Raw genomic sequence first — 26017 nt, forward strand, 5'->3', positions numbered from 1 at the left:
AAAAAAAGCCAACGTGATTCCGGGATGATTCACAGTAGGAGTGTTGTGAGCAAGACACGAGACGTCATTCTTCCACTCTACTCTGTGCTGATTAGGCCTCCATTGGAGTATTGTGTCCAATTTTGGGCACCACATATCAAGAAAGATGTGGAGAAATTGGAGAAGGTCCAGAGAAGAGCAACAAGAATGATTAATGGCCGAGAGAAGATGACCTATGAAGGAAGACAGAAAGAATTGGGCTTGTTTAGTTTGGAAAGGAGACGACTGAGAGGCGACATGATAGCAGTTTTCAGGTATGTACAAGGGTGTCACAAGGAGGAGGTAGAAAAATTGTTCTCCTTGGCCTCTGAGGACAGGACAAGAAGCAATGGGCTTAAACTGCAGCAAGGGAAGTTTAGTTTGGACATTTGAAAAAATTCCTAACTGTCAGAGTGGATAAACACTGGGGCTATGTCTACACTGCAGGCTTTTTGTGCAAGAACTGTTTTGCACAAGAGCTCCTGTGCAAAAGGTCTTGCGCAAGAGCATGTCCACACTGCCATTTGCTTTTCCGCAAGATATGTGCTTTTGCACGAGAGCATCCATGGCAGCGTGGATGCTCTCTTGTGCAAGAAAGGTCCGATGGCCATGTTAGCATAGGGGTTTCTTGCACAGGAAACTCCTGTTGCCTATCCACACTGACGTCTTGTGCAAGAGCTCTTGTGCAAGATGGCTTATTCCTCATGGGGAAAAGAATAACTCTATACAAGAAGCCCTCTTTTCTGATGCTTTCCTGTAAATTTACTTGCACAAGAACATGCATGCAGTGTGGATGCTCCACAAGTTTTTGTGCAAGAACTTTATTCTTGCGCAAAAAACCTGCAGTGTAGACATAGCTTGGAAGACGTTGCCTAGGGAGGTTGTGGAATCTCCGTCTCTGGAGATATTAAAGAGTAGGTTAGATAGACATGTCTCAGGGATGGTTTAGACAGTGCTGGGTCCTGCCATGAAGGCAGGGGACCTGACTCGATGACCTCTCGCGGTCCCTTCCAGTTCTAGTGTTCTATGATTTTATGATTCGGAGCTGGGCTCCCGGCCAGCAGCAGCCACTCCCCGACCACCCAGCTCTGAAGGCAGCAGTGCAGACGGAAGGGTGTCAATTCCATAACCAGCCTACAATGGCCTTACAATCGCTCACGGGCCTGTTTTGTTTTGGGACCTCTAAGCTTTCATGAAATTCCAGTTTAAGCCTCCAACCACCTTTCCTCTGTATCCCTAGTGCAATTCATGGGCCTGGGTTTGATCTTTCGGCACACAGGAATCACCAGACTGGGTCAGAGCAGGGAACCCATTTAGCCTGGTATCCCTTTGGAGAGAGGCCATTCCAGCCCTTCAGGGGTGGGTTGAAGGAGCCCCCAAGAGGAAAGCTCTCTATCACTGCTGACTGGTTGATGGTTACGTTCGAGGAGGCGGCTGACTGTGGCGCTGAGCTGCACCAGCTCAACGTTAACCTGTCCAGATGGGACATGGAGCGGATTCGCGCAGCATCCTACTGTGCTGGAAGGGGCCCGGAAGATGGGGATGCCCCTAGGCCGTATAGCAGCCGCTGCTGCCGTGTTTCACATTCTCCCAAAACCTCGGCCTCATGGCCTCAGCCTTGGCGTGAAGCTGCGGACCTACCGACCCACAGCTCTGCTCCCTCTGGCATGTGTAGCGAGCAAGGCTGTAGGGCGCTGGGCCCATGTCGAGTCTCACAGTCTCCCTCAGCTGCTTCTTGTCATGTGGCAAGAGAAGATCAGAAATGAGGCTTGGCAAACAGCAATTGCCTCAGTCAGTTCCGGTTTGGGTTCCCCAGCTTTCCTGGCAGGGAAGTGTTATTAGAAATCCAGGCCGGGGCTGCCCATGCTTGTGCCTTGACAGAGTCTACTGAAAACTATGACTCCTCCTTCATTTGACGATAAGCTTGGCCAGGTGCCTTTGATCCTTATCTGATTTTGCAGTCGCTGGGGGCTCTCTCAGAGTCTGCCTTGGTGGCACAGGGGCTAGAGTGAGGGGGGGCACCCTGGCACGGCCCATGCTGCCTGCACCATAGGGAAGCTTGAATCACTGTGTGGCAGGAAGTCCAGTGGGAGCGAAGAGCAGAGCCTGCGGGGCACCCTGCCAGCCGGCTAACCTCGGCCCCAGAGAGGAAGACGCCTGCACAGCTGAAGGGGCCCAGGGAAGATGGTGAGTTTGGCTGGAGAACCTCGGCAGGGCCAGGAGGACCTAGGAACACGGGCTGGGCTCCGTCCCCTCCCCATGGTGAGACATGCCTGCTGCTTTGCTGGCTGATGCAGACTCTGCTAATCAGAGCAGTGTTCCCGGGGGGGATCGGGCAGTCGGGTTCCCTCCCTTTTTGCTCCTCCGTGGTGCTTGAAGAAAGTGAAGAAGGAGTTCAGTTTTTCCCCTTTTCAAAGGCAGATCAGAAAAGGGCGGGGGTCTCACCCATTGCCCTCCCTGGAAGCCCCACACAACCTGCCCTGGGGAAACCTGGCTGCCTGGCAGGGGACGTGATTGTTTTCCACCAAAGGTTTGCAAACGATTTACTCCAGCATCTGTTCCTGTGTTCACCCATGTGAGTCCCGAGTCACAGTCTTGACTGAGCTCTAGATTTACACTGATGCCACAGGGAGCAAAGTTTGGCCCATCTGCTCCCATTTACACTAGTGTAAATCCTGAGTCACACTCCTGACTGCTCTTTAGTTTTACCTCGGCGTAACTGGGAGCAGAGTTTGGCCTTTTTGGCTTTGTCCTTTTCATTATTGTGGGTGCCCATTAAACTCAAATGCCTGGGACACAGTGGGGAGAAAAGCTCTTTTAGCTAAAGATGCTACACACAGATCCCAAAGTGAGTCTCACTCAGTGCTAGGGTGCAGGGAAAGAGCCAGGACAGAGTTATCTGAGCTATTTCCCCCCCTTCCAGACATCGCTTCTCACAAAGCGGCAGCTGGTGATCTCCACCCTGGTCATCCTGGCCACCAAACTGCTCCTGGTAACCCTGGTCCTCTTCTTCTGTGAGTATCCACCATGACCCCAGCCCCCCACCCTAGCCAGAAACGTTTTGGTGAAGGCTGAGCACTGTCAGAGACAGCATGGGCTAGCAGAGAAAGTGTGGGACTAAGCCTTAGGGGACTCAGGCTCCATTCCAGCTGGGTGACCTTGAGCAAGTCACAGTAATTCCCCGTGCCTCAGTTTCCCCGTGTGTAAAATGGGGTTCCTGAGTCTGCTCCGTGCACAAATCACTAGTTATTAGGGCCTGGGATGCCCCCTCCTCACATTCTGCTCATCCCTGGTCTTAGGAAGTGAGAAGGTGAACCCCCTTAGGGGTGTTCCACTGTGGAATTCCCGCCTCACTTAACAACAGGGATAACAGAGAAGACGAGGAGCTGCCAACCTGCGCGCTGGCAGAAGGGCGTGAGGTCCCTGAGGCTCACAGTGGGGCTCTGTTCAGTTCCACAGATGGCCCCATCTACACACACAGCTGGGGCCCCCAGCCCCACCCCCGAGAGGGAGAGCGGGAAAGTAATTAAGTAGAAGTACCTGGTTACACGACTCGAGTACATTTGCTCAGTATTTGTACTTTACTCAAGTAATTTATTTCTGTGATTCTTTGCCTTATACTCAAGTCGTTTTTTTTAGGAAATATTGTACTTTTTACTCCACTGCCATTTCTGGAAGCACAGATTTCGGCCAATGGCAGCAGTGGGGAGGGGTGGAGAGCACAGAGCTAGGTAAGCGCCCTCCCTCGTGACCAGCCCTTGCACCCGCGACCCACCCAGCTCTCCCAGTACCCTCTTGCACACTCCCACCCGTCTAAACACCCCGCCCTCAGCCTGCTCCTGCACCTCCCTCTTGGCCAGACCCTCCACCTGCACACTGAACCCCTCATTTCGGCCTCACCCCAGAGCCTGACAAAGTCCAGAAGAGTTAATCTGGCCGGTGGGAAGCCCTGAAGCTTGGTCCTCTAGGCCTCCTCTCCCCGCCCCACCCTACTTTCCACTTCTGGATACTTGAGTACAATTCAGATGAGATACTTTTGTACTTTGACTCAAGTACTTTCTCAGAAGGATACTTTGACTTTTACTTAATTACGTTTTTTCAAAGTAGCAGTACTTTTGCTCAAGTTACTTTTTTGGGTACTTTTTCCACCACTGGCTGCACATAAGATCAGGGCTGCGGAGAGGGGTAAATGGGAGGTGCTCTCTGGCCTCCTGTTGACTGGTCCCAGTCTGCCTTCCCCTAATGGCCCCTCTTGTGCCTTGGGAACAAGCAGGACACCCCCACGGGGTGTAATGGGGGGATGAGCACCTAGCAGGACGGGGCAGCTGCAGTGTCTCCCTCCAAATTCGGAACGCAGGAGTGGGGGGTAGAATCAGCCTGCAGAGGAGGTGGGAGGGAAGGGAGCTGGAAAGTCTAGGGCGCAGGGCGGGGTTCCCTGTAAGCCGTGTGCTTGTGCAGCCGCTCAGCAGTGAATCAAATGCCCACAGCTCGTTTTTTTCTTTCTGCTGGTGGTGCACATGTGAATGTGTCTTGGTATATGTAAACATTATTCCACATGGAGACCCCTTATTAAAGGATCCTTTGTGCTGCAATCTAGCCCTAGGCTACGTCTACATTATATCCCCCTTGTGCAAAAGCCTATGCAAATGAAGCGCATATTACCGTATTGCTGCACTTCATTTGCATAATTAATTAGGGGCCGTTTTTGAGCAAGAGGCTTTTGTGCAAAAAGGAGCCAACTATACAGCTCCTTTTTGCACAAAAAACCCCTCTTCCACAAGAGCCTTCTTTCCTCATTTTTTCAGGAAGAACGGCTCTTGTGCAAGAGGGGGGTTTTGCACAAAAAGGAGCTGTGTAGATGGCTCCTTTTTGCACAAAAGCCTCTTGTGGAAAAACAGCCCCCAATTAATTATGCACATTAAGCGTGGCAATATGCTAATCTGTGGTTCATTTGCATAGGCTTTTGCGCAAGAGGGATGCAATGTAGACGTAGCCCTAGAGACTACAAGTCCCATGAGCCTGTGGGAAAAGGGGGGAATGATGGCTCTCTCCCAGGAATGGATAAAGAGAGTTAGGCTAGTCTCCATTTTTGGGTGAGAGGAGCCAGGTTGCTGGTGTGGAGCCTTTCCCAGGCCAGAAGCTCTGGTGCTGCAGCTAGAGCATGTGACTGAGAGCCTGTTGGGGCTTGGATCTAGCAGGCTGCTTTGGCGGCTGCTGTTGATTGTCCCCGTAGGGGAGAGATCCGGGCCATGCCTGTGGCTGGGAAGAGCCTACATAAGCCTACACTGGAGGTAACTGTGAGTAACTGGGCTCTTTGGGAAAATGCTGCCTAGGATGGAGCACAGAAGACAGACTGGCTTTGGGTCCAAAGAGAGGCCAAGTGACCTTTCCAGGGAACCAGAGCTGCTGGCATTTGGTGGAGCCTGCTCCAGTGGCAGAGGGATTTTGCAGCTTGGATTAACACCCAGAAGCTGTACAGGGCTGTCTCCATCAGCTGCAGACCAGCCCACCCACACCAGCAAGTTTCTGGGACTCCCAATGCAGGGGATACATGGGGGAGAGAAATGCCAGATAGATAGGTTTCCTTTCTTTCTGTGGACTTCTTAATTGATTTTGTTCATTGTTAATCTGTTGAACCTGGTTTCTATAAGTTAAGTAAAGGTGTGATAATTCTCATTTAATCAATGAGATATCTATTGTTTATCATTGTTGTTCTGGAATTAGATACAGAGTATTACTAGAATAATTTTATTCCTGGAGGCTCCCGAGGCACAGCACAAGTGTGTACAGAGCCAGCCAGGGGGAGGCTCCGCCATTGTATATTCTTTAGGAGCGAGGGACTGCAGCAAGGGGATGGGCAGGGAATCCCCAGTTAAACAACATCACCACTGGGGCACTTGGGATCTTCTATTAAGTTAAAAACATCAGGCGCCCAGACACACCTGTGAGTGCGACCTGCTCCCAGGAAGGAAAAAGGGAGTCACACGTACATGGATGGAGAAACAAGAGGGAACATTGGTGCGGGGAGGTTGGGCTCAGGCATTAGGCAGGGTTGGGCGCTGCACCATCTCCCTCTGTTTTAGGGGTGCATAGAGATGGGGATCAGGTGCCCTTGTGTGGGGCCCAAGGGGTCTCAGTCTCCCCATTGCTACACCACTAAACTGCGGGACAAGTGTCCCAGTCCCCTTGGAACAGCCGGTGCTGACAACAGGTGAATTCTCTGGGCGTCCCTGGCAGTGACGTCTGGGCTGTGTTTAGTTTTGCAGGCCAGCCCTTCTCCCACAGAGCAAGGGGCCCCCAACTCCACCAGCCACAGGACCACAGCAGGTAAGACTAGAGTGAACAAATCTGGGGGTTCACAATAAAATTCTCATGGGGGTGTTGGGGAGGGAGGGTTGGCCCCTCTTGGCCCGTGGGGAGGGAACTGCCCCTTGTTGGATCGCAGGAAGGGCCTGGCCCCGCATTGTCAGTTGGGCAGAGGAATTGGCTGCTCTGTGGTGCATGGGGATGCATGGGAGGAGGGGGGTGGCCCATGGTGGGCGTGTGGGGCTGGGAATCGTCCCCTCATCAGCATGTGGGTGTGGGGGCGGCTTAAGCTGACCACTCACCAAGACACTTTCCTGGATGGGGCCTCGCTGGCGGATGCTCCTGTGAAGCTGCCAGGCCCTGGGGGACGGCTGAGATTGTCAGGGTGGGAGCCCCTCAGTCCCAGACCAGCCCGGCTGTGTTCTCTCCGCCAGGTCCTCCCCGGTGCCAGCCCGGCTGGGCGCTGTTCCAGGGCAGCTGCTACCTTTTCTCCTCCACTAACGGGACCTGGCAGGTGGCCAGAAACAATTGCTTGGCCCAGGGTGCGGATCTGGTGGTGATCAGTGAGCGAACGGAGCAGGTAGGAGCCCTGGACCCCACCCGATCCTGGGAGAAAGGGCTGAGGGCAGGGGGCTGGTGTGAGGCCGGGTGGGAAAGCAAAGAGAAGGGCAGGGCTGGAGCAGGGATCCGGCAGTGACAGGCCCAGCCCTGGCCCCGCTGTGTTGGAGGGCAGCAGCGCAGTGACGGGCCGAGGTGCAGGGAGTGGTGGGGGCTGGAGGAGGGACGGGGAAGCAGAGCAGCTGGGCTCATGGGACAGGTGTTTACCCGGCAGGGCTCAGAGTCCCAGGGGCCCAAGAGCACGTCACTATCCAGCCAGGTCCCCCCGGAGCGCAGAGCCCAGGGGCGTCTGCCGGGAGGGAAGGGCCAGGACTGGACGGTGCTGGACACAGCCACTGACCTTAGTTTTTTTGGGTGGGTGCTTCATTCTGCTGCCCCACCCCCGCTCATCTACTGGCTCCAGCCAGAGGTTGACATGGATCAGACAGCAACGGGGGAATTGTTACCAGCTCTGGTTCCATCGAGACTCACACACGCAGGGGGGCGGGTTCCTTCTCTAAGCTCAGCCCAGCAAACGGGAGGGAACAGGGGAAGTCGTTGGAGGAAAGTCGGGTGAGCACTTTACATTTCGAGGGGTCCCCCAGGTGCAGTCTCTGGGCCGAGAGCATCACAGTCTCTGCTTCTCTTCTGGCAAAGCCCCATCCCCACCACCCGCTGCTGGGGGGAGAGGAGAATCGGGCTCCTGGCCACCTCCTTTGGCACGTGCAGCACCGAGCGCGCTCCCAGGTGCCCAGCCTCAGGCTGGGGGTAAGTTCCTGCCACGGGCGCGCTGCCTGAGTAGACGCCTCAGGGTCTGAGTCCAGTTCTAAGCACCCCACCTGCTGTGTCGCCCTCTCTAGGGTTACTTGGTCCGTAGAGGTGGGTCCGTCCGTTACTGGATCGGCCTCACCGACAAAGAGCGTGAAGGCGACTGGCGCTGGGTGGACGACACTCCTCTGACATTAGCGTAAGTCCTGTTCCTTGGGGCCTCTGCTCTCCCCTCCCTGCCCCGGCCTTCCCCAGCTGCCCCTGCAGGTACTTTGTGCCTCTAATGCTGATGGGATGGCGCAACCTGTGAGGGCTGAACGACTTGAGGCCTTATCAGTCCCCTGCAGGTCACTGGTTCGAATCTGGCCCATGTCCCTAGCAACCACATGGCCTCACCCTGGGGTGCCCTCTCTATGACATAAGTTGGCTGGACCTCAGCCTACTTCCCCATGGGAAAGGCATCCACTGAGCGCACTGTGTGCTCATTGGTCCTCATGGTTGAGGACTGGCTGGACCACGGGGAGGGAGCAGCCTCCTCAGCCCACAGGGGGCCTTTGTACTGCAGGGCTGCTCTGAGACAACATGGGGAGGGCAAGTTTGTGCTGCCGTGGGGTGTCTGGGTGGCAGCCTCTCCCCCAGCTATTACAGCAATTACACCACGGGAGCTGCTGCTTTTTCTGGTAGTAGGCTGTTATCTCAAATCAACCCATCATCACGCTGGCCTTGGCCCCACAGTCATGTGGACATTTCAGAATAAAAGCTCCATCTCCTGGAGGGGGAATGTCGTGCACACGGAGGGGATGTATCTCCTGAGGGAGCGCAGTGGTGGCTACGGGCTCTGAGGAGTCGTCTCTTGCTTCTCATTCAGGTATTGGAACGAGGATGAGCCCAATAACCTGCTCTCTCCCACACCTGAGGGCGAGGACTGTGCCCAGCTGCTGGAGACCAGCCTGTGGAACGATGAGCCCTGTAGTTTTTCCTACAGGTGGATCTGTGAAAGGGCTGCCAGGGTGTAACCAGCACAGGCCACAATTCAGTCCCTGCTCCAGGTCTGGGCACCGCTCACAGCCCATCCATCAGCCTGTCAGGGGATTGGGCTGTCTCTTCACCCACCCCCGCACTGCCTGAGGTATCCTGGCCCTCTCCCCATTGGCTGCTCCCAGGGAAGGCTCCTCCCCATCCGTGACACCTGCATCCTGGGTTGGGCCCCCCCCAAATCCCGGCCTCACCCGGCTTTTCGAATCCTCGGCTCTGGGGTCCGGTGTCCATTGGGGTACGAGCCAACTGGCGATGCAAGTCATGCGGTATCTGCACTGACTGAATTTCAGTGAGGGGGCCACTTCTGAGAGGGAACCCTGGGGTGCTGCTGCTGAGGGCTGGGGGGGTACCAGCTGCCAGGGACCACTGAAGAGGCCTCCAGGGTTTCCCACCTGTCACTGCTTCGGGGGACGGGGGTGGGGGGGGGAGCTGTGGGGGCAGGGACAGTGGCTCCAGCTGCCAGGGAAATTCCTCAGGACATTTTTGGAGGATCGCCAAGCTACAGCCGCTCAAGTGGGTCCCGGGGCCGCTGCTTGTGCTGTCCCTTGGTCCAACCATCCGCAGCCATTTCAGCTGTGGCCAGTGCAGCTGGCCCTGGGGCTGGCTCCTGCAGTGGCTACTGTAGCTGGTTGTGGGGCCATTCCAACAGTGGCCAGTGTGGCTGGCCCTGTGGCCACTGAAGCAGCGGGGGGAGGGAGATAAGGGCAGCCCAGTGGCCCAGCAATCCAGCAAACCCTCATGTGCCGCTGTCGATCAGCGAGGTCTCTGTAGAGACTCTGGGGAGGCACAAAATAAATGCAGGTCATTACCAGCAAGGTTTAGCTTCTCGATTTAATAACGCTTGCTGAATGTGTCCCCCACAGAGTGGCAAGCGCTGTGGGAGGCCCCCCATGCGATGCATCTGACACCCCAGCTTTACTCCCAGAGGGTATGTCTACACTACCGCGCTAATTCGAACTAACTTATTTCGAATTAGTTAATTCGAAATAAGCTAATTCAAATTAACGCATCTAGACCCAAAAACTAATTCAAATTAGCGTTTTGCTAATTCGAAATAGCGCGTCCACACTGATTGGATGCTGGGTTGCATTTAAGGGCAGCTGAATCCGGTTCTGGCAGGGCATCAGGTCAGTAGTTGTTTTGTGTGGCTGCTGTCTGAGGCTATCTGAGGCTCGTGCTTAAAGGGACCCCCCTGGACAGCCGGTTCTCAGCTTTTCCACTTGCTTGCCTACCTTGCCGAGGGACAGCAAAGCGTTTTCCTCTCTGCCTGCCTGTGTCGGTGGTTCCCATTGAGGCCGCCGCCGCAGTTGGCACCACAGAGCCAGAGCTCGCCCTGGGCATGCTGCTCCAGTTTTTGGACTAGCTGCTACAAGCTTGCCAGCAATGGCTGGAGGCTGCCTGGCACCATCTGGTGCACGTCACCCCCCTGCCTCTCCCCCTGGCCTCCCTGGGGGCCGTGGAGGAGCTGCAGCAGTGCCCGGACACCAGCGTGCCCCGCCACATCTAGCGTCTGGACACCAGCAGTGACTGGTGGGACCGCATCATTCTGGAGCGCTGGGGAGACCAACAGTGGACCCAGAATTTCAGGATGAAGAAGGACACCTTGGAGCTCTGCAAGTGGCTCGCCCCTGTTCTGCGGCGATGGGACACTCGCATGAGGCCCACCATTCCCCTCCAGAAATGTGTAGCCATCGGCCTGTGGAAGCTCTCCACGCCGGACAGCTACCGATCCGTCGGGAACTAGTTCGGCGTGAGGAGATCCACTGTCAGAGCAGTGCTCATGCAGGTATGGCACTCCTCAACCCCTCCTGGCAGGCCTTCAATGCTAGGCTCACCAGAGCCCGCATCGTGGTTGATGGGGCCTTCGGATGCCTGAAAGCCCAATTTAGATGCCTCCTCACCCTCCTCGACCTCGCTGAGCACAATATCCCTCCCATGGAGGCAGCATGTTGCGTGCTGCACAATTTATGTGAAAGGAAGGGGGAGGCTTTCCTGACAGCCTGGATGGCTGAGGCTGAGCACACGGCTGGCCATTACGTGCAGCTCTCCCTGCATGCCCCACTGGGGCCTTCTTCCACCCTCCCCTCCTTCTCCTTTCCCCTCCCTAACCCCCCTTCCTAATGTAAAATAAAAACACCTGTTTTGCCAAAACCCCCCACTTTTTATTGTACATAACTGGGATGGGGGGAGGGAGGAATGAAGGTAGGAGAGGGGAGGGGCAAACCTGGGAGGAGGGAGCTGGAAGGGGGAGGAAGGGAAGGGAAAGCTCAGGGTTGGGGGTCCTGCTGGCTCTCCCGTCTCACAGCACTGTGGGTTTGGGGACATCGGGGGGGGGGGGGAGTGGGTGTGGAGGGTGGGGCAGGAGGGATGGGGGGTGCGGAGGAAGCGAGAGGGGGAGCAGGGATGGGAGGAGGAGCGAGAGCTGGGGTGGCCGCTGGGGCTGGAGCAGGAGGAGTCAGGAACCTGTTGACCAAGGTCTGGAGGTGACCTTTGAGGGCATGGCCCTGCTCCTTCAGTGCCTCCAAGCTCCGCTGCTGAAGCCGCAGGTCCTCCTGGACTCAGTGGTCCTGGGTGCGGAGCTGGTGCTCCAGTAGCTGCAGGTACCGCCGCTTGTAGTCCTCCAGGTTCCTGGTGCGCCTGCTGGCCTGGGTGCAGGTGGCTGTTGCAGGTGGGGTGGTGCACCCTGCAATCCCAGGTGCTGCAGCTGTGGTGAAACAAGAGCAGTGGTCAGTTCTCCCTGGGGACACAGTGGGTGAAACCCAGCCCCGCTCTGCAGGGTGAGGTCGGCATGTGGGGAACAGGCCAGGGCCCCTGCATGACACCCAGCCACTGCTCCATGGTGGGCAAGGCCCAGGTGCATGGTCTCTGGGCTCCCTCTCCCCCCAACCCTGGCATACACATAAGGGGAGCATGATGACACTCACATGTGGAGCCCTCCCTGGCCTCAGGTGACACAGCCGATGTGTTCTGTGGGATGCCTCGGGGGTCCTTGGAACTGAGCAGGCTCCCTACAGGCTCCTGGCTCTCAGCATCCTCCTCCTCCTCCTCTGTGTCAGGGACGGGTCCCTCTGCCCTGGGGTCGATCACCACCCGGGGGTCATGGACCGCGTGAGTCCCCAGGATGCGGGCCAGGGCCTCAAAATGAGGGCATGCCTCCGGGTCAGCCCCTGGCTGGGAGGCCCTGGAGTAGGCCTGCAGCAGGTCCTTTATTTTGCAGTGGACCTGCTCCCAGGTCCGCATATGGCCTCTGGTGGCCAGGCTGGCAGCCATGTGCTGTAGACGGCCACTTTCCTGTGGCTAGTGCGGTGATTGTGGACGTTGGAGGCCTCCCCCCAAACCTCGATGAGGTCCACGATCTCCGCACTAGACCAGACGGGCGCCCTCCTTTTGCTGCCCCGGGTAGGCTCTGTGGAGCCGCCAGCCTGGTCCTGGGAAGAGGCGGAGGGCTGAGTGGCAGCGGGTGGCTGGCTCATGCCGTGCAGGGTCTGCTGGCTGGGTGCTGGCAGGCTTGCAACTCGCACAAGCACAGTAGCCAGACCGTACCCCTTTAAGGACTACGGGGCTAGGAGGGGGCAGAAGAGTTTCCCTGGTTTGGCCCAGAGTGGTCACCAGGGCAAGCTGGGGAGGGCTAGCCTCCAACTACACAGCCCTTAATTCGAACTACTTAATTCGAACTAGGCGTTACTCCTCGTAGAATGAGGTTTACCTAGTTCGAATTAAGCGCTCTGCTAGTTCGATTTAAATTGGAACTAGCGGTTTGCATGTGTAGCCCCTATTAAAGTTAATTTGAACTAATGGCTGTTAGTTCGAATTAACTTTGTAGTGTAGACGTACCCCGAGAGTGACGGTAGAGCCCCTTCTCTCCTCGGAACTTCCTCTCTTGATGACAGAAGAAAGTCTTGAATTCTAGAACTAGACCGGGCCTCGAGAAATTACGTCTAGTCTCCTGCCCTCACAGCTGGACTAAGCACCGTCTGATCCTCCCTGACAGGTGTCTATCCCATCTTCCCTTAAATATCTCCAGTAATGGAGATTCCACAAACTTCCTAGGTAATTTATTCCAGTGCTTAACTACCTTGACAGTTAGGAAGCTTATCCCAGGGTGTGTCTACATGGCACCTGGAACTAGAAATAAGCTACGCAATTTGAGTAGCTTATTTTGAGTTAATTTTGAAATAGAGCACTATTCCGAAACGTCTCTTACTCGTCGTGGAACGAGGATTCCAGGGACCGTGGAATAGCAAGCCTATTATATTTGGCATGTTCAAAAGACATGGAATAGGTATTTTGGGATACTTCTAATGTCCCAAAATAGCTCCGCAGCATAGATGTAGCCCTAATGTCCACCCTAAACCTCCCTTGCTGCGATTTAAGCCCATTGCTTCTGGTCCTGTCATAGAGTTCATGATTCTAAGGAATGGTAGAAGGGAGAACAGCAAAAGAGAGACAATGGATTTCAGGAAGGCAGATTTTGGTAAACTCCGAGAGCTGATAGGTAAGGTCCCACGGAAAGCAAGATTAAGAGGAAAATCAACTGAAGAGAGCTGACAGTTTTTCAAAGGGGCATTATTAAGGGCCCAAAATCAAGCTATTTAGCAGCATAGGAAAAATAGAAAGTATGGCAAGAGACCACCGTGGCTGAACCGGGAGACCTCACATCACTTATAGTAGTGACAGATGGCAGAACAAGGAGCAATGGTCTCAAGTTATAGTGGGAGAAGTCTAGGTTGGACATTAGGAAAAACTATTGTACTGGAATGGGTTACCTAGGGAGGTGGTGGAATCTCCACATCTGGCGGTTTTTAAGTCTTGCCTTGATAGGGACATGGCTGGGTTGATTTACTTGGGATTGGTCCTGCCTTGGGTAGGAGGCTGGACTTGACCTCTTGAGTTCTCTTCCAGCTCTATGATTCTATCTACAATCAAAAAGGAGTCTTATAAAAAGTGGAAACTAGGTCAAATTACAAAGAATGAATATAAGCAAACGATGCAAGTATGTAAGGGCAAGATTAGAAAGGTAAAGGCACAAAACAAGATCAAACTAGCTACAGATAGAAAGGGAAACAAGACGACATTATTTAAATATATTAGAAGCAAGAGGAAGACCAAAGACGGGGTAGACCCACTACTCAGTGAGGAGGGAGAAACAGTAACAGGAAACTCGGAAATGGCAGAGGTTCTTAATGACTTCTTTATTTCCGTCTTCACCAAGAAGTCTGATGATGAAGGAATGCCTAGCATAGTGAATGCTAGTGGGAAGGGGGTAGGTTTAGAAGATTAAAAAAAAACAAGTTAGAAATTACTTAGAATAGTTAGATGTCTGCAAGTCACCAGGGCCTGATGAAATGCATCATTGAATACTCAAGGAGCTAATAGCTAAAGGCTCAGATACCTCCTCTATAATCTTTGAAAAATCATGGAAGACAGGAGAGATTCCAGATGACTAGAAAAGGGAAAACTAGTGACCATCTATATAAAGGGAAGTAAGAACAACCCAGGAAACTACAGACCAAACAGTTTAGCTTCTGTGCCAGGAAAGATAATGGAGCAAGTAAATAAGGAATTCATCTGCATACACCTGGAAGATAATAAGGTGATGAGTAACAACCAACATGTATTTGTAAAGGACAAAACATGTCAAACAAATCTAACGAGTTTTGTGGATAAGGGAGAAGCAGTTGATGTGGTATACCTAGATTTTAGTAAGGCATTTGATACAGTCTTACATGATATTCTTATCAATAAACCAGGCAAATACAATTTAGATGGGGCTACCATAAGGTGGGTGCATAACTGGCTGTGTAACCATTCTCATAAAGTAGTTATTAACAGTTCAGAATCCTGCTTGAAAATCATAACAAGTGGGGTTGCGCAGGGGTCTGTTTTGGGACCAGATCTGTTCAATATCTTCATCAACGATTTAGATGATGGCATAGAGAGAACTCTCATTAAGTTTGCAGATGATACCAAGCTGGGAGGGGTCACAATTGCTTTGGTGGATAGGGGTCAAAATTCAAAATGATCTGGACAAACTAGAGAAATGGTCTGAGGTAAATAGGATGAAGTTTAATAAAGACAAATGCAAAGTGCTCCACGTAGGAAGGAACAATCCATTTCTCACATACAGAATGGGAAGTGACTGTCTAGGAAGGAGCGTTGCTTAAAGGGATTTAGGGGTCATAGCGGATCACTAGTTCAATATGAGCCAACAGTGCAACGCTGTTCCATGAAAAGCCAAGATTGTTCTGGGCTGCATTAACAGGAGTGTTGTGAGCTAGACACGAGACGTCATTCTTCCGCTCTACTCTGCACTGATTAGGCTTCAATTGGAGTATTGTGTCCAGTTTTGGGCACCACATTTCAAGAAAGATATGAAGAAATTGGAGAAGGTCCAGAGAAGAGCAACAAGAATGATGAAAGGTCTAGAGAACTTGACCTATGAAGGAAACCTGAAAGAATTGGGCTTCGTTTAGTTTTGAAAGGAGACGACTGAGAGGCAGGGAAGTGTTATTAGAAATCCAGGCCGGGGCTGCACATGCTTGTGGCTTGTCAGAGTCTACTGAAAACTATGACTTGTATTTCATTTGATGATAAGCTTGGCCAGGTGCCTTTGATCCTTATCTGATTTTGCAGATGCTGGGGGCTCTCTCAGAGTCTGCCTGGGTGACACAGGAGGCAGAGTAAGGCGCAACGTCCTGGCTTGGCCCATGCTGTCTGCACCACAGGGGCGCTTGAGTCACTGTGTGGATTGTGTGGCAGGAAGTCCAGTGGGACCTAAGAGCAGAGTCTGAGGGGCACCCACTCAGCTTGCTAATCTTGGCTCCAGGGAGGAAGACGTCTGCACAGCTGAGAGATCTGGAGGGGCCCGGGGAAGATGCTGAACCTGGCTGGAGAAACTCGGCAGGGCCAGGAGGACCCAAGCGAATGGGCTGAGCTCCATTCCCTCCCCACGGTGAGACATGCCAGCTCCCTTGCTGGCAGATGTGGTCTCTGCTGATCAGTGTCGTGGTCCCGGAGGGGAGGGGGGGGGGGTCGGGCAGTCGGGTTCCTTCCCTTTTTGCTCCTCCGTGGTGCTTGATGAAAGTGAAAAAGGAGTTCAGTTTTTCCCCTTTTCAAAAGCCGATCAGAAAGGGGCAGCGGGGGGGTCTCACCCAGTCTGCCGTCCCTGGAAGCCCCACAGGGGACTGAAGGGCCGGCAGGACTGACAGCGTCACACAACCTACCCAGGGGAAACTTGGTTGCTTGGCAGGGGACATGATTGTTTTCCACCAAAGTTTTGCAAACAATTTACTCCAGCATCTGTTCCTGTGTTCACCCGTGTGAGTCCTGAGTCACAGTCTTGACTGAGCTCTAGATTTACGCTGATGCCACAGGGAGCAAAGTTTGGTCCATTTCTCACCAAGATTGGGAAATCTTTTGAATCGGCATCTGATCCCTTTTACACCAGTGTAAATCCCAACTTACACTCCTGATTGATCTTTAGATTTACCTCGGTGTAACTTGGAGCAGAGTTCGGCCTTTTGGCTTTGTCCTTTTCATGTTTGTGGGTGCCCATTAAACTCAAATGCCTGGGGCACAGTGGAGAGAAAAGCTCTTTTAGCTAAAGATGCTACACACAGATCCCAAAGTGGGTCTCACTCAGTGCTGGTTGGAGAGGGGGGGAAGGTAAGAGCCAGGACAAGGTTATCTGAACCATTTCCCCTCTTCCAGACACCATTTCTCACAAAGCGGCAGCTGGTGATCTCCACCGTCATCATCCTGGTCACCAAACTTCTCCTGGTGACCCTTGTCCTCTTCTTCTGTGAGTATCCACAGTGAGCCCAGCCCCCCACCCTAGCCAGAAATGTTTTGGTGAAGGCTGAGCACTGGCAGAGACAGCATGGGCTAGCAGAGAAAGTGTGGGACTAAGGCTTAAGGGACTTGGGTTCCACTCCAGCTGGGTGACCTTGAGCAAGTCACAGTAATGCCCTGTGCCTCAGTTTCCCCATGTGTAAAATGGGGTTCCTGAGTCTGTTCCCTGCACAAAGCACTAGTATTTAGGCCCTGGGATACCCCCTCCTCACATTCTGCTCATTCCTGCTCTTAGGAGTTGAGAGCCCCTTTGGGGCACCTTACTGTGGGATTCCTGCCTCACCCGATAACAGAGACGATGAGGAGTTGCCAACCTGCGCGCTGGCAGAAGGGTATGAGGTCCCTGAGGCTCACAGCGGGGCTCTGTTCAGTTCCACAGATGGCCCATCTACCGTCACAGCTGGGCGCCATCACTGAGAGGGATACTTCAGGCAGAGGTGGAAAGTAACTAAGTAGAAATATTTGGTTACACGACTCAAGTACATTTGTTCGGTGTTTGTACTTTACTGAAGTAATTTATTTTTGTGATACTTTGACTTTTACTCAAGTCGTGTTTACCACAGGACTCCATACATGCACCCTCATTCCCCTTATCCACACAAACCACCTCTTGACATGAACCATACTTCCTCAATTTTTCAGGAAGAGCGGCTCTTGTGCAAGAGGGGGGTTTTGCACAAAAAGGAGATGTGTAAATGGCTCCTTTTTGCACAAAAGCCTCTTGTGGAAAAATGGCCCCTAATTAATTATGCAAATGAGCGTGGCAATATACTAATCTGTGGTTCATTTACATAGGCTTTTGAGCAAGAGGGATGCAATGTAGACATAGCCCTAGAGACTACAAGTCCCATGAGCCCGTGGGAAAAGGGGGGAATGATGGCTCTCTCCCAGGAATGGATAAAGAGAGTTAGGCAAGGCTCCATTTTTGGGTGAGAGGAGTCAGATTGCTGGTGTGGAGCCTTTCCCAAGCCAGGAGCTCTGGTGCTGCAGCTAGAGCCTGTGACTGAGAGCCTGCTGGGGCTTAGATCTAGCAGGCTGCTTCGGCGGCTGCTGTTGATTGCCCCTGGAGGGGAGAGATCCTGGCCATGCCTGTGGCTGGGAAGAGCCTACATAAGCCTACACCGGAGGTAACTGTGAGTAACTGGGCTCTTTGGGAAAGTGCTGCCTAGGATGGTGCACAGAAGACAGACTGGCTCTGGGTCCAAAGAGAGGCCAAGTGACCTGCCCAGGGAACCAGACCTGCTGGCATTTGGTGGAGCCTGCTCCAGTGGCAGAGGGATTTTGCAGCTGGCTGCTCCACTTGGACTAACACACAGAATCTGTACAGGGCTGTCTCCACCCCAGCTGCAGACCTGCCCGCCCACACCAGCAAGTCTCTGGGACTCCCAATGCAGGGGAGTGCACACGCTGGGGTGGGATACATGGGGGAGAGAAATGCCAGATAGATAGGTTTCCTTTCTTTCTGTGGACTTCTTAATTGATTTTGTTCATTGTTAATCTGTTGAACCTGGTTTCTATAAGTTGTTAAGTAAAGGTGTGATAATTCTCATTTAATCAATGAGATCTATATAGTTTATCATTTTTGTTCTGGGATTAGATCCAGATTATTACTAGAATAATTTTAATCCTGGAGGCTCCCAAGGCTCCCCAGGTGCACCATAAGTGCGTACAGAGCCAGCCAGGGGGAGGCTCCGCCATTGTATATTCTTTAGGAGCGAGGGACTGCAGCAAGGGGATGGGCAGGGAATCCCCAGTTAAACAACATCACCACTGGGGCACTTGGGATCTTCTATTAAGTTAAAAACATCAGGCGCCCAGGCACACCTGTGAGTGCGACCTGCTCCCAGGAAGGAAAAAGGGAGTCACACATACATGGATGGAGAAACAAGAGGGAACATTGGTGCGGGGAGGTTGGGCTCAGGCATTAGGCAGGGTTGGGCGCTGCACCATCTCCCTCTGTTTTAGGGGTGCATAGAGATGGGGATCAGGTGCCCTTGTGTGGGGCCCAAGGGGTCTCAGTCTCCCCATTGCTACACCACTAAACTGCGGGACAAGTGTCCCAGTCCCCTTGGAACAGCTGGTGCTGACAACAGGTGAATTCTCTGGGCGTCCCTGGCAGTGACGTCTGGGCTGGGTTTAGTTTTGCAGACCAGCCCTTCTCCCACAGAGCAAGGGGCCCCCAACGCCACCAGCCACAGGACCACAGCAGGTAAGACTAGAGTGAACAAATCTGGAGGTTCACAATAAAATTCTCATGGGGGTGTTGGGGAGGGAGGGTTGGCCCCTCTTGGCCCGTGGGGAGGGAACTGCCCCTTGTTGGATCGCAGGAAGGGCCTGGTCCCGCATTGTCATGTGGGCAGAGGAATCGGCTGCTCTGTGGTGCATGGGGATGCATGGGAGGAGGGGGTGGCCCATGTGTGGGGCTGGGAATCGTCCCCTCATCAGCATGTGGGTTTGGGGGCGGCTTAAGCTGACCACTCACCAAGACACTTTCCTGGATGGGGCCTCGCTGGCGGATGCTCCTGTGAAGCTGCCAGGCCCTGGGGGACGGCTGAGATTGTCAGGGTGGGAGCCCCTCAGTCCCAGACCAGCCCGGCTGTGTTCTCTCCACCAGGTCCTCCCCGGTGCCAGCCCGGCTGGGCGCTGTTCCAGGGCAGCTGCTACCTTTTCTCCTCCACTAACGGGACCTGGCAGGTGGCCAGAAACAATTGCTTGGCCCAGGGTGCGGATCTGGTGGTGATCAGTGAGCGAACGGAGCAGGTACAAGCCCTGAGCCCCACCCATCCCAGGGAGGAAGGGCTGAGGGCAGGGGGCTGGTGTGAGGCCGGGTGGGAAAGCAAAGAGAAGGGGCAGGGCTGGAGCAGGGATCCGGCAGTGACAGGCCCAGCCCTGGCCCCGCTGTGTTGGAGGGCAGCAGCGCAGTGACGGGCCGAGGTGCAGGGAGTGGTGGGGGCTGGAGGAGGGACGGGGAAGCAGAGCAGCTGGGCTCATGGGACAGGTGTTTACCCGGCAGGGCTCAGAGTCCCAGGGGCCCAAGAGCACGTCAGTCTCTGGCCAGGTCCCCCCGGAGCGCAGAGCCCAGGGGCGTCTGCCGGGAGGGAAGGGCAGGACTGGACGGTGCTGGACACAGCCACTGACCTTAGTTTTTTTGGGTGGGTGCTTCATCCTGCTGCCCCACCCCCGCTCATCTACTGGCTCCAGCCAGAGGTTGACATGGATCAGACAGCAACAGGGGAATTGTTACCAGCTCTGGTTCCATCGAGACTCACACACGCAGGGGGGCGGGTTCCTTCTCAAAGCTCAGCCCAGCAAACGGGAGGGAACAGGGGAAGCTGTTGGAGAAAAGCCGGGTGAGCACTTTCCATTTCTAAGGGTCTCCCAGGCTCAGTGCCCCGTCTGCCCACTCTGGGCCGAGACCAGCACAGCCTCCCCTCCTCCTCTGGCAAAGCCTCCATCCCCAGCATCCTCTGCTAGGGGGAGAGGAGAATTGGGCTCCTGGCCACCTCCTTTGGCACGTGCAGCACCGAGCGCGCTCGCAGATGGGCCGGTGCCCAGCCCCAGGCTGGGGTGAGTTCCTGCCATGGGCGCGCTCCCTGAGTAGACGCCGCAGGGTCTGAGTCCAGTTCTAACCACCCCACTCGCTGTGTCGTCCTCTCTAGGATTACTTGGTCCATAGAGGTGGGTCCGTCCGTTACTGGATCGGCCTCACCGACCAAGAGCGTGAAGGCGACTGGCGCTGGGTGGACGACACTCCTCTGACATTAGCGTAAGTCCTGTTCTTTGGGGCCTCTGCTCTCCTCTCCCTGCTCCGGCCTTCCCCAGCTGCCCCTGCAGGTACTTCGTGGCTGTAACGCTGATGGGATGGCGCAACCTGTGGGGGCTGAACGACTTGAGGCCTTATGGGTCCCCTGCAGGTCACTGGTTCGAATGTGGCCCAGGTCCCTAGCAACCACATGCTTCTCCTCTGGGCTTCAGCGTACTTCCCTGTGGGAAAGGTGTGCACTGAGCGCACTGGATGCTGACTGACTGGGCCATGGGGAGGGAGCAGCCTCCTCGGCCCATGGGGTGGGGTCTTTCTACTGCAGGGCTGGTCTGAGGAAACATGGGGAGGGCAAGTTTGTGCTGCCGTGGGGTGTCTGGGTGGGAGCCTCTCCCCCAGATAAGGTGGGCCTACAAAATGAGCTCTCCAGCACTTACCCCAGCTGCTTTACCTAGTAGTAGGCTGTTATCTCGATTCAGCCCATCATCACGCTGGCTTTGGCCCCACAGTCACGTAGACACTTCAGAATAAGAGCTCCGTCCCCTGGAAGGGGAATGTCATGGACACGAAGGGGATGGTATCCCCGGAGGGAGTGCAGTCAGTGGCTATGGGTTCTGAGGAGTCGTCTCTTTCTTCTCGTTCAGGTTTTGGAACAGGTGGGAGCCCAATAACCTGTTCTCTCCCACACCCGAGGGCAAGGGTGAGGCCGAGAACTGTGCCCAGCTGCTGGAGACCGGCCTGTGGAACGATGAGCCCTGTGGGTTTTCCTACACATGGATCTGTGAAAGGGCTGCCAGGGTGTAACCAGCCTGCTCACCCCACAGCTCTGAGCACCGGCCGCAATTCAGTCCCTGCCTTCCAGGTCTGGGCACCACTCTGAGCCCAGCCTGTCGGGGTCTGGGCTGTCTCTTCACCCACCCCCGCTCTGCCTGAGGTATCCTGGCCTTCTCCCCGTTGACTGCTCCTAGGTAAGGCTCCTCCCCATCCGTGAGGCTTGCATCCAGGGTCGGGCCCCCCACATCTCCCGGCCTCACTCAACCCCCATGGGTTTTCGAATTCAGACACGGCACTTCCTTTCTCCCCTCCACTGGGGGATCAGGAGGCTGCACCAGTGTAGGGGCCGTGGGGGAAGTGGGTGCTGGGATCACGTCCCTCGCTCTACAGGGGCTACTGGTTGCTCAAGGAGGTGGGAGCCAGGAGTGGGAGGGAAGTGAGGCCCAGTGGTTAGTGTGGAATGGTTCTAGAGCTCCTGGTCCTCCTCATAGGGTTGCCAGGTGTCTGGTTTTGAACTGGACAGGCCAGTACTTGAGCTTTCTGTTCCGGAAACAAATTGAGAAAATAGAAACGAGAAAACAGAACAGTCCGGTGTTTCCTAACTTAGATGGAATGTCGATTGTGATGTCAGCCAAGTGTGTCCGGCACTTTTGTTGAAACCATCTGGCAACCCTAACTCCACCGTCAATGGGAGGACCAGGATCCACTGAGGCAGGGAGCTTAATAAACATGGGAACATCCCGATCTGGGAGGTGGCCAGTTGCCGCTTGAGGCCTGGCCCTTATGCTTGTTTTGAGAAGGGAAGAAGGGTGGGAAAATGCCCCGCTATCACCACAGCTGCTGTTGCTGCCCTAAAGGGCCAGCTCACGACATTTTGGCACCTGAGGCGGGGAGCTCAAATGCCGCCCCCCCTGCCACCTTGCTTGGGCCAAATCTTTGAAAGGTCTCGATTCTGCCTTCTTCCTGTTCTACTGCTCTCATGGTTCTGCTCTGGTACCTACACACGCACCAGCAGCAGACACAATTTTCTACCCTCTGGGTCCTATTGGTGCCCTTCCACAGTCTGGCACCTGAGGTGGCCGCCTCAGTTCTCCTCATCGTAAGGCCAGGCCTCCTGCCCTACAGGCCCCATTGCACGGCGAGGAGGAAGAGAATGACTCCTCTGAAGTGAACAGTCCTTTGGGGGCCAGTTTCACAGACGGATGGAATAACCTGTGGAAAATGATGACATTTCACAGGAGGAGCCAGAAACAAGGGGGAGCTGTGTGCACCCCAGCTCTACTCCCAGAGAGTGACGGTAGAGCCCCTCCTCTCCTCGGAACTTCCTCTCTTGATGACAGAATAAAGCCTCGAATTCTAGACCAGGACTCGAGAGGTCATCAAGTCCAGTCCCCTGCGCTCCCAGAAGGACCAAGCACTGTCTGATCCCCTCTGACAGGTGTCTATCCCATCTGCTCTTAAATATCTCCAGTAATGGAGATTCCACTACCTTCCTAGGAAATTTATTCCAGTGCTTAACTACCTTGATAGTTAGGAAGTCTTTCCTAGGTTGCACCTGGAACTTGAAATAAGCTACACAAGTTGAGTAACCTATTTTGAGTTAATTTTGAAATAGAGCGCTATTCCGAAACATCCCTTACTCCTCGTGGAACGAGGTTTACAGGGACAGGGGAGCGAAGCGGACAGGGGACTGCAGACAGGGGAGTTGAAGAGGGAGAGCAAAGCGACCCCACCGCCGAAGAGGCTACCCGGTGAGAGTACAAGCTGTGGTGTGAGTGTGTGTGTGTGTGTGTGCCTGACTGTTTGAATTTTACAGTTTGAAGTGTGAATTGAGTCTGATTCCAGGGAGTGCTAGCAGTTTCAGTTTCAGCTTCTGTGGCAGTTGGGACTGAGAGCCTGCCATTGTTCCCTTGATTGCCTCTGATTAGCCTCAGGCTCAGCCTTCCCCTGTGTGACTCAGAAGGGGGCAGGCCTGACCTAGGCAAGCAGGCTTTAAAAAGCCAGAGCAGTGCGACCAGGGGAGCGAAGCGGACAGGGGACTGCAGACAGGGGAGTTGAAGAGGGAGAGCAAAGCGACCCCACCGCCGAAGAGGCTACCCGGTGAGAGTACAAGCTGTGGTGTGAGTGTGTGTGTGTGTGTGCCTGACTGTTTGAATTTTACAGTTTGAAGTGTGAATTGAGTCTGATTCCAGGGAGTGCTAGCAGTTTCAGTTTCAGCTTCTGTGGCAGTTGGGACTGAGAGCCTGCCATTGTTCCCTTGATTGCCTCTGATTAGCCTCAGGCTCAGCCTTCCCCTGTGTGACTCAGAAGGGGGCAGGCCTGACCTAGGCAAGCAGGCTTTAAAAAGCCAGAGCAGTGCGACCAGGGGAGCGAAGCGGACAGGGGACTGCAGACAGGGGAGTTGAAGAGGGAGAGCAAAGCGACCCCACCGCCGAAGAGGCTACCCGGTGAGAGTACAAGCTGTGGTGTGAGTGTGTGTGTGTGCCTGCCTGACTGTTTGAATTTTACAGTTTGAAGTGTGAATTGAGTCTGATTCCAGGGAGTGCTAGCAGTTTCAGTTTCAGCTTCTGTGGCAGTTGGGACTGAGAGCCTGCCATTGTTCCCTTGATTGCCTCTGATTAGCCTCAGGCTCAGCCTTCCCCTGTGTGACTCAGAAGGGGGCAGGCCTGACCTAGGCAAGCAGGCTTTAAAAAGCCAGAGCAGTGCGACCAGGGGAGCCAAGCGGACAGGGGACTGCAGACAGGGGAGTTGAAGAGGGAGAGCAAAGCGACCCCACCGCCGAAGAGGCTACCCGGTGAGAGTACAAGCTGTGGTGTGAGTGTGTGTGTGTGCCTGCCTGACTGTTTGAATTTTACAGTTTGAAGTGTGAATTGAGTCTGATTCCAGGGAGTGCTAGCAGTTTCAGTTTCAGCTTCTGTGGCAGTTGGGACTGAGAGCCTGCCATTGTTCCCTTGATTGCCTCTGATTAGCCTCAGGCTCAGCCTTCCCCTGTGTGACTCAGAAGGGGGCAGGCCTGACCTAGGCAAGCAGGCTTTAAAAAGCCAGAGCAGTGCGACCAGGGGAGCCAAGCGGACAGGGGACTGCAGACAGGGGAGTTGAAGAGGGAGTTGGGCAGAGGGAGTGACTGATGGTGATGAAGACCCGTAGCGCTTGTGCCAGTACTTCTCCTGTCTCCTCCACCTGTGCCTGTATCCAGACAGAGAACCTGAGCATGGATGCCTCTACCTAGGTCCTGGTGTGGTTTTGCTGTATTTGTGGATTGCAATTCCCACTGAGTGATCTCCAGGCTGGGGGAGACAACCGTTGTGAAAGGTGCCTGCTGGTGGAATCTCTCAGGCAGCAGGTGGGAGAGCTACAGGAGGAGGTGGCCAGGCTGAGGAGCATTCGAAGCCATGAGGAATTCCTGGACAGTATTCCTGTGGAGTCCACGGAGGTCACTGTCCTAGGATGTGGGACTGTTGACCAGCCACTTATGGAGGAGGCAGTGGTGCAGGGTGAGCACTGGCAGCTGGTTACTTCCGGCAGCAGGCAGTGTTCCACCCCTGCTCCTAACCCTCCCACTGTGTTGTTACATAACCGTTACACTTTACTTTCAGCAGGAGACAAGGAGTCACCCCCCACAGTGGAGGAGACCAGGCCTTGCACCACCAAGGTTGAGCAGTCTCCTGCCACCACTGCGAGGAGGAAACGTAGAGTAGTGGTGGTTGGAGACTCTCTTCTGAGGGGAACGGAGGCACCCATCTGTCGCCCTGACAGCTCATCTCGAGAGGTATGCTGTCTGCCAGGGGCCCGTATCCGAGATGTTACGGAGGCATTGTCGAGGATTATCCGGCCCTCTGACTACTACCCCATGCTACTCATCCACGTGGGCACAAATGATACTGCCAGGTGTGACACTGAGCGGATCAAGTGTGACTACAGGGCTTTGGGAGTACGGGTGAAGGAGTTTGGAGCGCAGGTGGTATTCTCTTCTATCCTTCCTGTCAAAGGTAGGGGCCCGGGCAGAGAGAGGTGCATCCTGGAGGTGAATGCCTGGCTGCGACGATGGTGTCGCCAGGAGGGATTCGGCTTCCTTGATCACGGGGTGCTCTTCCAGGAAGGACTGCTTGGCGGAGATGGAGTTCACCTTTCCAGGAGCGGGAAGGCCTTGTTTGGACACAGACTGGCTAACCTTGTGAGGAGGGCTTTAAACTAGGTTTGTCGGGGGCAGGTGAGCAAAGCCCACAGGTAAGTGCTGAATGTGCGGGACTGGGAGATGGGTTGGAAATGGGGGGGACTACGGCCTATAATGGCAAGGAGAAAGGAGGGTCAGGGCACAACAGGGAGGCAAGATCAAATCAGTATCTTAGATGCCTATATACAAATGCGAGAAGTATGGGTAATAAGCAGGAAGAACTGGAATTGCTAACCAATAAATACAACTATGATATCATTGGTATTACAGAAACCTGGTGGGATGGGACGCATGATTGGAATATTGGTATGGAAGGGTACGGCTTGCTCAGGAAGGACAGACAGGGAAAAAAGGGAGGAGGGGTTGCCTTGTATATTAAAAATGTACACACTTGGACTGAAGTGGAGATGAACGTAGGAGATAGCTGTGTAGAGAGTCTCTGGGTTAAGCTAAAAGGGGTAAAAAAACGAGGGTGATATCATGCTAGGAGTCTACTACAGGCCACCTAGCCAGGTGGATGAGGCCTTTTTTAAACAATTAACAAAACTATCCAAAGCCCAAGATTTGGTGGTGATGGGGGACTTCAACTATCCAGACATATGTTGGGAAACTAACACAGCGAGGCACAGGCTATCCAATAAGTTTCTGGACTGCATTGGAGACAACTTTCTGTTTCAGAAGGTTGAAAAAGCTACCAGAGGAGAAGCTGTTCTGGATTTGGTTTTAACAAA

At 54.2% G+C, this 26017-nt stretch overlaps 1 protein-coding gene and 1 long non-coding RNA gene across 2 annotated transcripts; both read left to right on the forward strand.

Moving 5' to 3' along the window:
• Positions 1-1430: 1430 nt before the first annotated feature.
• On the forward strand, positions 1431-10857 carry LOC102457847 (uncharacterized). Its single transcript, XM_075903388.1, has 8 exons — positions 1431-1523; positions 2097-2205; positions 2942-3032; positions 3658-3749; positions 6277-6345; positions 6759-6904; positions 7782-7888; positions 8558-10857. The coding sequence occupies exons 1-8, from the start codon at positions 1431-1433 to the stop codon at positions 8703-8705; spliced, it is 855 nt and encodes a 284-aa protein (XP_075759503.1). The 3' UTR covers positions 8706-10857.
• A 7546-nt stretch (positions 10858-18403) lies between these two features.
• Positions 18404-23170, forward strand: LOC142818952 (uncharacterized). The gene is made up of 4 exons (XR_012896646.1): positions 18404-18787; positions 19193-19338; positions 20238-20344; positions 20983-23170. It is a non-coding gene; the product is annotated as an uncharacterized LOC142818952 (long non-coding RNA).
• Positions 23171-26017: the final 2847 nt, after the last annotated feature.

The sequence above is a fragment of the Pelodiscus sinensis genome, chromosome 19, assembly GCF_049634645.1.
Source record: "Pelodiscus sinensis isolate JC-2024 chromosome 19, ASM4963464v1, whole genome shotgun sequence".
In the NCBI taxonomy this organism is placed as follows: Eukaryota; Metazoa; Chordata; order Testudines; family Trionychidae; genus Pelodiscus; species Pelodiscus sinensis.

What these genes read in the sequence shown, in the direction of transcription:
- LOC102457847 (XM_075903388.1), top strand. Translation starts at nt 1,431, where the DNA reads ATGGTTACGTTCGAGGAGGCGGCTGACTGTGGCGCTGAGCTGCACCAG. An exon ending in TCAGTGAGCGAACGGAGCAG is followed by an intron (nt 6,905 to 7,781) that starts GTAGGAGCCCTG and finishes CGCCCTCTCTAG; the next exon opens with GGTTACTTGGTCCGTAGAGG. An exon ending in GACACTCCTCTGACATTAGC is followed by an intron (nt 7,889 to 8,557) that starts GTAAGTCCTGTT and finishes CTTCTCATTCAG; the next exon opens with GTATTGGAACGAGGATGAGC.